At 33.5% G+C, this 15,000-nt stretch overlaps 2 protein-coding genes across 3 annotated transcripts in view; one reads left to right on the forward strand and one right to left on the reverse strand.

Moving 5' to 3' along the window:
* Positions 1 to 881: 881 nt before the first annotated feature.
* LOC135196816 (acanthoscurrin-2-like) overlaps positions 882 to 15,000 on the reverse strand; it is a 15,476-nt gene continuing 1,357 nt past the window's right edge. The window contains exons 1-2 of one of the 2 annotated variants that reach the window (XM_064223605.1): positions 1,914 to 2,019; positions 882 to 1,612 (exon numbers count right to left, since the gene is read on the reverse strand). In XM_064223605.1, coding sequence (XP_064079675.1) covers positions 1,115 to 1,612; positions 1,914 to 1,925 — 510 coding nt within the window. In that variant the 5' untranslated portion in view covers positions 1,926 to 2,019 and the 3' untranslated portion in view covers positions 882 to 1,114. Of the gene's footprint in view, positions 1,613 to 1,913; positions 2,020 to 15,000 lie in introns of those variants that run through there. The other variant, XM_064223606.1, reaches the window with a different exon arrangement.
* LOC135196814 (acanthoscurrin-1-like) lies at positions 7,575 to 8,863 on the forward strand. The gene is made up of 2 exons (XM_064223604.1): positions 7,575 to 7,723; positions 8,345 to 8,863. The coding sequence occupies exons 1-2, from the start codon at positions 7,712 to 7,714 to the stop codon at positions 8,609 to 8,611; spliced, it is 279 nt and encodes a 92-aa protein (XP_064079674.1). The 5' UTR covers positions 7,575 to 7,711; the 3' UTR covers positions 8,612 to 8,863.

Below are 15,000 nucleotides of genomic sequence, written 5' to 3' on the forward strand. Positions count from 1 at the left end.
ACCTCATATCACCACGATGAGAATTTATTCTAGGCTTCAGCTACTTCCGTGTGCAACAACCTTAAGTCCCTAGGTCACTTGTGGGGAAAGTGTATTTGTATATTACACCGAAGGTCATCAAAGGGCTTACATTTCTGTGTATTTAAACACAGATCCAGTTATTGTACGGTTTCTTTTGGATTAACTTTTACTCAATAACCAGAATATGGCGATTGATGATTTTGTATAATTCATCATAAAAGAATACGCTATATGCATTAGTTAAAGAGGTAGTTTAAGTAACAGTAGTCACAGCAAATGTTTTAATAAGTATTGTTATGATGAATTATATAAAATCATCTATCGCCAAATGCCTTAAGCCAAGTCCACTTAGTCCAAGGCCTCTGTAGCTAAGTACTCTAAGTCCTCTGAGGGCTTATCCAGGCTCCGGATCAGCACTTCGTTTACCTAGCAGGTGGGTATGACATTGATATAAACCACCCAGTCATAAATACTGGTTTCCAATGCAGTTTCCATTGGCAAGACAACAGAAATCTGTAAAATGCTTAAACTTCAAGGAAGCAAGTATATATTTATGCAAAATAGTTATCATATCTGTAAGCATCTTACCTGATCATAGCACTAATGAGTTTTGTCGTCCATCTGCTCCCATCCTTTCCACCCTCCCCTTTTGACACCTGTCAGGGATATAGATATTTAGTCTACAAGTGATTCTCTTTTATTATTGGTGAAAATGAATAATCTAAACTAGAAAAGAATGATATCTTTATCCGGAATATAATCATATCTTATTTGTAAAGTCATCACCATATATTTAACCCTGATATTCTAATATGTGCAGATGCTTCAAGGTAAAGGAAATAGGAGGAAGAATACTTCAATTTTGCTGCAAAGATAAAATATATTTTTCTATATATGCTCAATGTACAATAAGAAACGCTTTCTCAGTTGAAGATGCATTCATGTTTCTCTTATACCCGTAAGCGTCAATTTGTATTTGTATGGATCCATCGATAAATTCTTTCAAAGGTCAGTATGAGGGCTCATTCAGGTACAGGTCAAGGATTAGCGCTTCACTTTCCCAGCAAATTGGCATGACCATGGGACAGCCCACCTAGTCCTCCGTACTGATTACCAATGTGGTTTCCATGACTGTACCCATTGGAATTGCTGTATCCATTGGCATAGTTTCCAGGCTCAAGAGACCTCCGTAGCCACCATATCCTCCACCGAAGCCACCGTTTAGGCCTAAGCCTAGACCTCCAAGTCCTCCAAGTCCTCCTAGGCCTACTACAGGTTCAGGATCAGCACTTCGCTTCCCGAGGAAGTGTGTGTTAAGATGGCCATGGTTCAGCCCACCAGATCCTCCAAAGCCTTTCAAGACATGGTTTCCATGATTGTAACCATCGGAATGGCTGTAGCCGTTGGCATAGTTTCCAGCACTCAAGAGACCTCCGTAGCCACCGTATCCACCACCATATCCTCCGTTTAGGCCTAGGCCTAGACCACCGAGTCCAAGGCCTCCGTGGCCCAGTCCACCGAGTCCTCCAAGACCTCCATAGCCGATTCCGGGAGCAGCCTCAGCCACTAAGGCTACCAACAGGACGGCGAACTGGAGAGAATATCAAATATATCTTATTAAAGAACGAGAGAAAGACAGATAGAGAATGGAAAAGTAAGAGAGTTTTTGTAGTTATATGAGAAATCTTTTATTGCCAGATTTAATATTTTTCAATAAAAAAAGATAAACATTGCAGATTGAATTGTTTGCGCATAGCAAGAATTTTGAATATGTCCAGGGATTGTAACTAGAAAAAGCCTTAATTCTCTTCAGAAATAAAATTAAGACCATTGTCATTAATATATAAAAACGAATGTATGTTAAATGCGACCTGACACTTTTTCCTTCTTACCAAAGATCTCATGTTTATCTTTTTAACTAGTGGGTCTCTGCACGACGAAGGCTTCTTGCGTTATACTGGTCAGGCTCCAGAAACGCCTTTATATATACGAAAGGACACCACAAGAGTAAATCCCTGGTAAATCCCTCGGCCACACCCGAAATTCAAGTATATTAATGCTGTCATTGACCATGAATCACTCCAGAGTAAAGCGTTCCTTCCAATTAGTACGTCATCTTATGAGCCCTATTAGTTCTCTCTCTCTCTCTCTCTCTCTCTCTCTCTCTCTCTCTCTCTCTCTCTCGTAGTCTGGTGGCTATGACACCGTGTGCAATAGCCATAAGTTCGCCAAGTCACATCTGCTGGGGTAAGCAAATGTGTACTATATTACACCGAAGGTCATTGAAAGGATTAGCTTTTCTTTATATTATATAAAATTCCAATCATAAAAGGCTTTCTCGGTAATAATTAATAGCAGGAATATGGCGATTGATGATTTTGTACAATTCATCATGAAAAAGATTTTATATACATTAGCTGAAGATTGGTAAAATGGGTCGTTTTGGGAAAGTAGGTACAGCGAATTTTTCAATAGGAAGTATTTTTATGACGAATTTTACAAAATTATCAATTCCCAAAGTTCTTATAGTCATGTCCACCAAGTCCAAGGCTCCTGTGACCAAGTCGTCTAAGTCCTCCGAGAGCTAATCCAGGCTAAGGATCAGCACTTCTGGGTATGACCCTGAAATAGATCACCCAGCGAGTCCTCCATACTGGTGTCCGATGCAGTTGCCGTGACTGTATAAACCGGAATGACAAATCATTTTCAAACACTGGAAAAGCCTCATTTATGCTTAGTGCATTTTGTGAGCTCTTTATGCACGAATATAGTATTTCTTTGTTTTGTTCTGATATGCTACAGATGTATATGCCCTTTTAGTAGGAAGAATCACTTAGTTTCATTATCCGCATCTCATTCATATCGTAATTTTTCACCTCTCTTTCATAATCATTTCTCATACTTATTTTCAATTTTATCCTTTTTGAGTTTGGAGGCTTTTTATATATGCTTATGTATGTGTATAGCCTATTTATGTGTTTGTCTATGGCCATTTATGTCCGAAATAAAGCTTTTGAAGTTGAATTTGATGTGAAAAGAAAAGAAATTAGCAAATGTTTAAATTCTTAAGAAGGTAACAGACACGAAAAAAAAGGATTATCATATCAATAAACAGTACCTGCCCATAGCACTAATGAAGTTTGTCTCCCTCTTCTATGACACTTGTCAAGTGTGGATATTTAACCTCCACGGGTTTGTATCTTTATCTGTACTGTCCTCCTAGCATATATATATTGGGATTCCTACCAATATCAGTCATTCGTCAATGGCTTAGTAATAAAATCGAAACCGGCCAGTCTCTTATTTTTCTCCTGTTGTGATGTGATATTAAGCTACAAATGTCCTTTAATATCTAATTCACTCTACCTCGGAGTTAATATTTTTTTCATATATGTTAACCTCTCATTGATGGTCCCGTAGGTTAAAGCGCGTCACTGTAGGTCACGAATTCTTAGTTTCCGTAATTCGAGTCCAAGAGCCGACGAATTTCTTATCAACAACAAAAATTCCCCTTCAGTTAACATATATGAAAATATATTAATACCAAGGTGGAGCGAATTAGGTATTAAAGGACATTTGTAGCTCGAATAATCTATATGAATCAGGTGATGTAAGAATTATATATATATATATATATAGATATATATATATATATATGATATATATATATATGACTTACCACGGGATTGAACCCTTGTCGTTCGAGTGAGAGTCCAGGGCATTAGCAACTTGGGCACAAAGGACATAAATGGAGTTGGAACCTAAGTACTTACGAACCTATGGTTTTTTTCATGGCAGGCGACTAAGGCCTGACATACCAGCGAATTTTACCCAACTCCCCGACCCATATATATATATATATATATATATAATATATATATATATCCATATATAGTATATATACATATATACATCTTAATACATATATAAATAAATAAAGGTATATATATATGTATATATATGTGTGTGTGTGTAGTGTGTATATACACACACATAGTTATACATATATGTGTGTGCATGTGCCCTCATGTGTATGTGTAAGTGGTACGCGTTATCATAACTGTCCAAAATATGAAAGAAATCATATCGAAAAATAATTTTTGTAGAAAAGAGAAGAGCAACAATGCGAATGAAAGATAAAACTAAACGATCCTTAAAAATTCTCCTAAAACTAAAATCATTTATACGAAAACAACAATATAAGTAAAAAAAACAATATTACCGCAAAAGGTTCATCAAGGAGCTTAAATAAGTTTGCAAGCGGAAAATAATACCTGCTGATTGCTGGCGAGGTTCTGCAATAAAAAATTATAACCAGCCGAATCTGGAGAAGAACGTGAGTACAGGTATTCGAGGAACCGGAATCTGTTGAACTTTCCTTAAAATTAAATCTCCTAAACTTTTGTCAGCAATTGACGAAGCGAAGCCCAAAAAGGGGCGTTTTTTTAAAAATGCGCCTAAGTTTCTTCTGCGCAATCGAGTTTTCTGTGCAACGTATAATGCTGTATAAAACCATCAGCTACGACCGGGAACTCATCAGTTGATTCCCAGATGCGGCAGAGCGAGGGTACTTCCTCCCACGCCTCCGGAAAGCGCTGCCAGATGCACGATCCATAGTTAACTTTAACCTTAAATGAAATAAAAACTACTGTGGCTAGAGGGTTTCAATTGGTTATGTTTGATGAATGGAGGGTGGATGGTCAACATACCAATTTGTAACCCTCTAGCCTCAGTAGTTTTTTTTCAAATCTGAGGACAGACAGAATAAAGGGCGGCACGATAGTTTTCTTTAACAAAAAACTAAAGAGTAGCAGAGACTTTGCAATAAGCTTCAAAAGGCGGCAAATTGGAATGTTTAAGGAATACACTGATTTATTGTAGCTTCTAAACACTATACAAGATTGCTCAATAATCAATAATTATAGTACATGAAGCGAGTTGAATGAAAGGAAATCACTGCTTCCCTCTCTCTCTCTCTCTCTCTCTTTCTCTCTCTCTCTCTGGAACATACCATACCTGATAGAAATATTCTAATGTATTTTATAGTCTAACTTATCTTTGTCAATTACAGAAGTCCTTTTATAGCTATGCTTCGTCTGTATCATATTCCACTTAACGACAGTAACTCAATATTTACATACAATCCTAACAGCAACATTCAAAGTAACTGTCATTGACAGTTGGACTTAATTAGGGTTATCTTCGTTACTTCTTTCATTTGCACATTTCCTTCATATTACAAAATGCAATAAAAAAGAATAAGCAAAAAGATCAGTAAATATGTAACTATAACTGTTTACAGGGGCGTATTTGAAGGTTATTTGTACAAGGCCTATATTGTTATAGAAGTATTTCCTTATCATAAGATAAATGAACGGTCATGAGGGAATATTTGAAAATACTTAACACACACAAATATTTTTCCATATTTAAAAAAATTTATTTATAAATAATCTAATATATATATATATCTAATATATATATATATATAATATATATCTATATATATTTATATTATATAATATAATATATATATATATATTATATTATCTAAAATTTTAATATATATATAAGTTTTTATTATAATAAAATATTTTTTTAAATTACTATTTATATAATTTATTATATACTTATATATATATTTATATATATTGATAAATAATTATATATAATAATTAATTATATGAATACATGTTAAATTAATATCTATACGTGTGAGCACAATATTTTTCAGAACTTGGATGTATATGTATGATTCAAATGATTATTCTTATCCAAGATGTGTAAATGTGTAAATCTTCATATAGAAAAATACTCTATGTCGAACAAAGGAAACTCGACAATAAGAGTTACAGACAAAACCAAATAACCTTTAATAATTTGGCAGAAACAGATAATACACATAAAAAATCAGAAAGAGCAATATAAGTAAACAATAGTATTACTACAATCGTTTAGTAAAGGAGTCAAAATAATTTTACAAGCGAAAAAAAATGTCCTCTGATTGTTAGTGATATATCGCCATAAAAAAATTGTAACCAGCCAAATCCAGACTTGAACGTCACAGTAAAGACATTTGAAATTATTGGAGTCTATTTGAATTTTGCCGAGTTTAAATTTTCTTAATTTTTGTCTTTTGACTAAAAAAAAGGCGAAGCACAGTAAGGATATCGGAGTCTATTTGAATTTTGCTGAGTTTAAATTTTTTTAATTTTTGTCTTGTGATTAAAAAAAAAGGCGAAGCATAGAAAGGGAAATGCAAGAAAGGCAGCAGAATCTTTGCAAAAAACATAAAAGTCGGCGGAAAATCTAAGTGTTTAAAGAATATACCGATTCGAATCAGCGTATTAATCGTAAACAAGATTGCTCATGAATTATTGCAAGTGAATTGTGTTGAATGAAAGGAAATCACTTCAGTTCTCTCTCTCTCTCTCTCTCTCTCTCTCTCCTCCTCTCTCTCGTCTCTCTCTCTCTCTCTTCTCTCTCTCTCTCTCTCTCTCTCTGCAATTATCATAACTTATAAAAAGATACTAATAGTATTTTATAGGCCTAGTCTTGTAATTTACAATCCCAGAAGTTTGTTTATAGTTTTTCTGCGTTGAAATCATATCCAACTTTACGAAAGTCAACCATCATTTGCATATCCTTCTAAAAAGCACCATAGCACCAATCAACGCAACGGCAGTGAATAGTAAAGCTTAGTTCCTTAATAAATGTCATCTTAGTTACTATTTTCATTTTTGTACTTCCTTCATGGTAGCTCAAGCAGTGACAAATAAAAAGAGTCCGGGAAATAGGTAACTACAGGTTTATTAGTGCATGAAGACTTTTGAAGTCATAATTGCGCGTGAGATATAAGTAAAGAGTATATATCAGGATGTTCCCGGCGGAACCCGTATATATACATATATATATATATATATATATATATATATATATATATATATATATATATATATATATATATATATATATATATACATATATGCGTATATATACACACATACAAATACTGCTTTTTTTGTACCTTTTCTCATTCATTACCTGCCTGAAGAGGGAGACAGCAGATCTCTGAAATATAGTTTTTACTTTCTGCATTTTGGCGTTTTTAATTGTGGGCTCCTTTTATTCGTTGGAATTCTGCTTTAGCAGAATATATTTCATAGCCATATTAACATATAATCTATATATATATATATATATATATATATATATATATATATATATATATATATATGTATATATATATATATATATATATATATAATATATATATATATATATATATATATATATATATATATATATATATATATATATATATATATATATATATATATATATATATATATATATATATATATATATATATATCATATATATATATATATATATATATATATATATATATATATATATACATTTAAAACTCGAAAGGAATTCCACACATTATCATTAAAGCACATCAGGGACAAAGACAATCTTTCCGTCCACTGCCAAGGCAATAATAAACTCGGTTAACGGTCAATGACACCGACTCATAGGAGGGTGTGGTCGAAGTTGACAAAATTACTAAAACACAATATGATTTTTTTTCCATCGCGCATCCATATATAAGCCAGATTTCGGGGCAGGTAGAGCACAGTTATCTCCAGTCCTCTCTCGTTCCCGCTACAACAAGTTTGGAAAGATGAAATTCTTGGTAAGAATTAAAATTCGTATTTTTGTTCAGTTGTTTAGATGTTCCTTTCTTGTTTGAATAACTCATGTAGCTGTTGTATTAGTGCAATTTGATTTACAGCTCAGGAATACATAGCGCTACATAAATCATTAGAAAAATTTTGACAACTGTTTGCAATAGTAGAATTCCTTTATGTCAATTACCAATTGGCCTTTAGTAACCTACCCATTTAAGGCTAAGAATGCTTGTATTTCTAGATATCAATTCTAAGTTAGTCTTGAGTAATTCACCCATTAAATCCCTTATCTATGACATTTATTTTCCAAGGAAAGATATACCCATGAAAACTAGCTAAAAACTAGATTGAAGAAATATTCACATGATGGGCTGGTAATCTAATATCAGTTGAAACGCCATAAATAAAGCTAAGATAGACCTGACCTCATAAAATCCTACATCCGTTAAATTTCGTCCACAGTAATGCCATGAACGAACAGCATCTATCCTCCCTAATATTTGACAACAGCGTCCATTTGAAGGATGCGTTTATTGAAGTGGTCTCTCGTTTTTATATTTGTTGAACGGGATAATGAACCGATTCCAGGGTTACCTCCAAAAAAGATTAAAATGTATTTATTCCAGGTCTTCGCATTGTTGGTTGCTTTCGCTGCTGCCGGACAAAAGCGTTCTGCTGATCCTATTATTGGACTTGGAGGTCTGGGGGGACTTGGAGGAGGCCTTGGAGGCCTTGGAGGAGGCCTGGGATACGGAGCCGGTCTTGGAGGCGGTCTGGGACATGGAATAGGTCTGGGAGGACTTGGAGGAGGACTTGGAGGAGGTCTTGGAGGCCTCGGCCTCGGAGGAGGACTTGGTGGGCTTGGAGGTTACGGCCTAGGCTTTGGTCGTTAATGAATACTCCCATTATTGCAAGATTTATCCACGAATATCAGCAGAGATTATCATGTGACTGAAATGTTTCTTCAGAACTTTTTCTTAATTCAGGTAAAAAAAATAGTTATAAAAATTAAATTTATTTTTGTATTGTTATAAAGAGAAGCTTCAAATTGTGCTGCTTGTAATAGCTAATCATTCTGTCTCTCTTTTTTGTATAATAAACCTTCAATGACTATTTTTTCTAAAATATAGCTAAACCTATTGCAATATGTATATTCATTCAATACCCTCTGGCTATGGAGAAAAATCCAGAAGATTAGCTCCTAAGGAAACTCCTTAAGTAAATTCTTCACTTTAAGGATGCTCAGGGAGCAAGAGCCTGTGTTGGCACAAGGCCACTTTATTCCCCAACAACAAATATTTTACTTAAAAGATAACCCATTCTCTTCGTCAAAAATATGTTATCACTTCAGTGAGAATTTATGTAATACTGGTAAGATACAGCATAATATAAAGACGGGATTTATTACTACAGAATTCTCAACAGGCGGTATACTTGTTGATATCAGAATGAAATACTAAGAAATTATTAAAATTAGTAATTCCAGGTTATTGGAAATAAAAATAAGCTGCGATTTATACCACCGTCGACGAAATCATTCCTTATCTCCTGCAATATTTGTTCGAACATTCCTCCTAATTTCATTGGCTAACGCCGCTTCTTAGTTTTCACTAACGAAATCACTGGTTAGATCTAATTAGGAACAAAAAATTTATGACAGGTGGCCAATCAAAGACCCCCTTCGAGAGCACTCGTGAAGTTTTCTATGTGAGCGTAAAGGTGCCCTGTCACCATCCGCCCATTTGTAATTCTCTTCACGCTTTTGGGGAGTCATTAAATTGGTTGGCCAATTTGTCAGGTACTTCCGCGGCTTCGTTTAACTGTTCCTCGTTTCATTTTTGGAATCCTGTGGTTTCTCTTTGTACTTTTCTGGATATTTTGGTTCGCTTTCGCTTACTCGGGGAGTAACCCTAAAAACAACTTGATTGTTGTTTTTCTTGTTCTTGTTCTTATTGTTGCTGTAGTCGTGTTGTTTTTGTTCTTGGGGGTCTTGTTGTTGTTGTTCTTGCCATTTTTGTTCTTGTTAGCGCGTTGGGAAAGGTCTATGGAAAACCTTAAAAAGGTCTGAAAAAAGGTGTTTTGCGTTGAGTTAAAGATACAGAAATTTTAGGATAGGATATTTATGATTTATTTATAAGAAGGAAAATGTGAAAAATTAATAACGCGCATGTTAAGAAACATAGAAAAATTATTTCTACTAAAATATCGCGTATTTTATTTTAATGTTCGTTGGTGAAACAACGAGCTATTTGACCTTGGAATTTAGCACGGTCCCCGAGTAAGCTGGAGATCGAATCACGCCTTGTTGTTTTTTTGGAATAATACCTTCACATTACCCTTTTCATTACACTTTTTTATTAATTTATCTGTTTATTAATTTTTTTCCCTTTTTGATAAGTGGGATTTCTAATGAACACCGTATTCTTAGGAAACTTATATTGTAAGTCAGTGGCCCCTTTTATGTGCGCTTGTTCCAAATGAATAAGTTTCGTCCACTACTGAATAATAATAATAATAATAATAATAATAATAATAATATAATAATAATAATAATAATAATAATAATAATAATAATAATAATAATAATAATAATAATAATAATACCTTTTAATTCACTTTTCATTTATTATGAATCCTAGAGCTTTTGCCTGTCTCACAGAATGTAAGATTGAAATACAAATTTAGTTCTACCGTGTGCAGTCAAAATTATTTTTGGGTGTATAATTTTCAACGAAAATTCAAACAGAATAAAATACCTACAAAACCGTAAAACTCGGTAAGAGGAAAAATGGTAGAAACCTCTCCCGTCGAAAGATGTTCCTATGCTATTTTACCAAAGTCCTTCCTCGTTCTTGAAATAGGTTTTAGTTGGGCGTAAGTAAAAGTGTAAGTATTTTTGTGAGGTACTGAAATAAACATACAGAAAGAGAGAGAGAATGAGAGAGAAGCGAGAGAGATTAGTTAAGAATATTGACATTTTTTATTTAACTTAATTGAGCAGAAGCCAACAAGATCTCAGGCTGCTCTTCACCGGCTCACTAGGCATCCTTGGGTAGCAATAATATCCGTTGTATTTACCATTTACCTCATGAACTATTCATCAACAGAAGCAAAGCACACAAATTTATATATATGAATATATACACACACACACACACACCCATATATATAATATATATATATATATATATATATATATATATATATATATATATATATATATATATGGGTGTGTGTGTGTTTAAAAAATCACAGTAGATGCACGTGACTTCATAAATAAGCGAATTCCACAGGAAAATGATAGTCAGAAATCCAAGCGCTTTCGTCTTTACTCAGACATTGTCAATGAGTTAATGAGGTACTATTGGAGAGAAAGGTCTCAGGTACAACACAAGATCAAGAATACCAGATGGTTAATTGTCAAAAGGGTAAAAATTAAAAGAGATAATCCAGGATTATCGGATATCACACGGTCACAAACCTAAACAGATTGACCCTAACCGAAATTACAAAGTTTCTTTACAGTCCAAAACATGTAAAAACTGAATATATTAATTTTGTTGCTTATATTTATCTACAACATTTTTCATTATGGAAGCATCAAGCTTAAATAAACCAAGACTTAAATTTAGAACATTTCTATTATTTGACTTGATGAAACAAGATTCAATGATATTCCTTTTATCTGTGTCATTACATGGGATTAAGGCTCTTGCTTGACTCCAGTTTATAGGATGGTCTAAATCTCTCATATGTACGAATAATGCATTCGATATTTGCCCAGTTCTCACAGAATACTGATGCTGTTTGAGACGTTGTGAAAGAGATTTACCGGTTTGTCCTTAATAGACTTTATCACACTTTTTGCAAGGAATTTCATATATGCAGCCTGAAAGATCTTTAGGAGAATTTTTGATTATTAAACTCTTGACATTAATATTACTGAAAACAACATTTATGTTAAAAAGCTTTAAAATTCTAGGAATATCTAAAAACCTTTCATCATAGGGTAATTTTAGAATGTTATTCTTACTAAATTCAAATTTGTCATTAGTTGAATACAATGTTTTTCTAGCTCTTTTCCATGCCACATCTACAAAAGTCCTAGGGTATTTAAGTTTCATTGCAATATCATAAATAGTTTTAATTTCAGCGTCAATAAACTGCATGCTACAGACATGTAAAGCCCTTAGAAACATCCCAAAAAAAACAGAGAATTTAACATTTTTATGGTGATTGGAGTAGTAATGAACAAAAGAGGCAATGTTAGTTGATTTTTGAAAGACTGAAAAGGTGAAGTTTCTATCATTTCTATGGACAGTTACATCAAGAAAATTCAAATTACAATTTCTTTCTTCCTCTACGGTAAATTTTATAGAAGGGACTAAATTATTGAGATAATTAAGGAATTCCGGGAGATTTTCGTGAACTGGCCAAATACAGAAGATGTCATCCACATATCTAAACCAAATAACTTTTTGGGGCAAAATTATTGGTAAGAGTTAGGTATGGACAACAGAACTCGGCTATTTTCAACCATATAAATGAACATAACCATAGAATAAACTGGAATTTGTCACGTGTAATTTATAGCAGCAACTGCCGGTACAAGAGTCAAATGATGGAATCGGCCTTAATAAAAGAGAAGAAGGTAATGAACATCTCAAAAGGCGCGTGGATTTCAGATGTCATCGACGAGGTTTTCATTCAACCAACGCTTAAGAAGATTAAAGGAAGATTATCAGCGGGGGTGACCTAAATTGGCTTACTTGTGGACGGATCTCTTGGCATAAATACCACCTTTTCTGTAAACTTTTCTCATTCACATACCTGAAGAGAGAGACAGCAGTCTCTGAAATATAGTACTTTTCTCTCTGTATTTTGGTGTTTCTATGGGCTCCTTTTATTAGATATATATATATATATATATATATATATATATATATTATATATATATATATATATATGTATATATATATATATATATATTATATATATATATATATATATATATATATATATGTATATATATATATATATATATATATATATATATATATATACACACTGTAAATACACTTCTTATACAAATAGAATTTAAATAATATATATATATATATATATATATATATATATATATATATATATATATATATATATTATTCGAGCGACAAATGTCCTTTAACATCTAATTCGCTCTAATTGGCAATTACTCTTTCCAAGAGTATTTATGAGCAATCTTCTCTTGACCGACAATATTCTTATACTGAAGCACATTTCAGAATTCTTTAAAATACTCAGTTTTTATTCACTCTTGGAACCAAAGTCCAATCACTTATACAACCTTACAACCTCCTCCCTGATCTACTACAGTTTAAATTACCTTTCTTCTCCAAAGTCATGAAGGAAAAGATTCAGTTTTTACGAAGGATTCTCATTAATTTCTTAATTTTTAAACAGAACGTTTAAAAGTAATCTTACATTTTCGTTATCTCTCGATACACCCCGTTTTGTTCTCACAAATGAATTCTGCTATATTTCTCCTAGTTTCTCTCGAGACAGCGAGAGGCAACACACTATGATGCAACACAAGCGAGATTTTCTGGTTTTCCTTCTGCTGTGCAACGCAAACACTCTTTCCCGTTTATTCAATCAAGCGTCAAACACCTACCTCTATTTTATTAAGAACCCTCGCTTCCGCACACTGCTTGTGACCTGTATAACACGGATGCTTTTCAAACATTCCAAAATATCCTGTATTTCCCAGAGCTCGGCGCAGCATACCAGAAGTACCTCGGGCGCTTCCTGATTTTCACACGTAGGAGAGAAGGCAGACTTATATCCTGCAGCATCAATGTGATATTTGATGTTTGGAGCTGACCAGGATCTTACGCTATTTCAGGCTTTTAAAGCCAAGATGTTCACAAACGTTAACTAGATGTTATTCTGTCTTTTGTGTCTATCTATCTATCCATCTATCTATCTAACTATATTATTTATATGCATATGTATATATATGTATATGTATATGTATATGTATATGCATATATATGTATATATATATATATATATATATATATATATATATATATATATATATATATATATATATATATATCAGAAGTAGGAGAAGGGCAAACAAATCGAAATTAGATGTCTTTATCACAATCGCCGACGTTTTAAACCACAAGTGTCTCATTTCGAAGGCTAAAATGACAAAAAATTCTTGCAAATATTACAATGACTCAGACAAAAATTAAATCTAAAAATACAATTAGGATTAAAACTAATAAATGTACAGTAAAATCAAGAAGAGGAAGCTTACATATTGTTAAGCAGGAAGAAAGACGAGCGACAACCAATGCCATTTTGGGGTTCCAGGAACACTCGCAAAAGGTACGGAGTGTGAAAGAGGACAGGGCGTTTAATTGGGTAACAATCTGTTTAACAAATAATGATTCAAGAATTGTCAGAATTTGGTCCTTCGAGGTTCTCCCCATTAACTCGGACATATCATATTTGATTATAAGTTTACATTTATATATAGGTTCTTGTATGTTAGAGAATTCAGGGTTCAGTACTTCATATCACCACGATGAGGATTTATTCTCAACTTCAGCTACTTCCTTGTGCAACAGCCATAAGTCCTCAGGTCACTTGTGGAGCAAGTGTATTTGTATATTACACCGAAGGTCATCAAAGGGCTTACATGTCTGTGTTTTTAAACACAGATCCAGTTATTGTAGGGTTTCTTTTGGATTAACCTTTAGTCAATAACCAGAATATGGCAATTGATGATTTTTAATAATTCATCATAAAAAATACGGTTATATGCACTAGTTGAACAGGTAATTTTGGAAAAGTAGTCACAGAGAATTTTTTAATAAGTATTATTATGATGAATCATATAAAATCATCAATGGCCAAATACCTTAAGCCAAGTCCATTAAGTCCAAGGCCTCTGTAGCTAAGTACTCTAAGTCCTCAGAGGGATAATCCAGGCTCCAGATCAGCACATCGTTTGCCCAGCAGGTGGGTATGACCATGATATAAACCACCCAGTCATAAATACTGGTTTCCAATGCAGTTTCTATTGGCAAGACAACAGAAATCTGTAAAATGCTTAAATTTCAAGGAAGCAAGTATATATTTATGCAAAATAGTTATCATATTTGTAAACATCGTACCTGACCATAGCACTAATGAGTTTTGTCGTCCCTCTGCTCCCTACCCTTCCACCCTCCCCTTTTGAGACCTGTCAGGATATAGATATTTAGTCTAC

Source organism: Macrobrachium nipponense, chromosome 18 (assembly GCF_015104395.2).
Source record: "Macrobrachium nipponense isolate FS-2020 chromosome 18, ASM1510439v2, whole genome shotgun sequence".
Classification (NCBI taxonomy): domain Eukaryota; kingdom Metazoa; phylum Arthropoda; class Malacostraca; order Decapoda; family Palaemonidae; genus Macrobrachium; species Macrobrachium nipponense.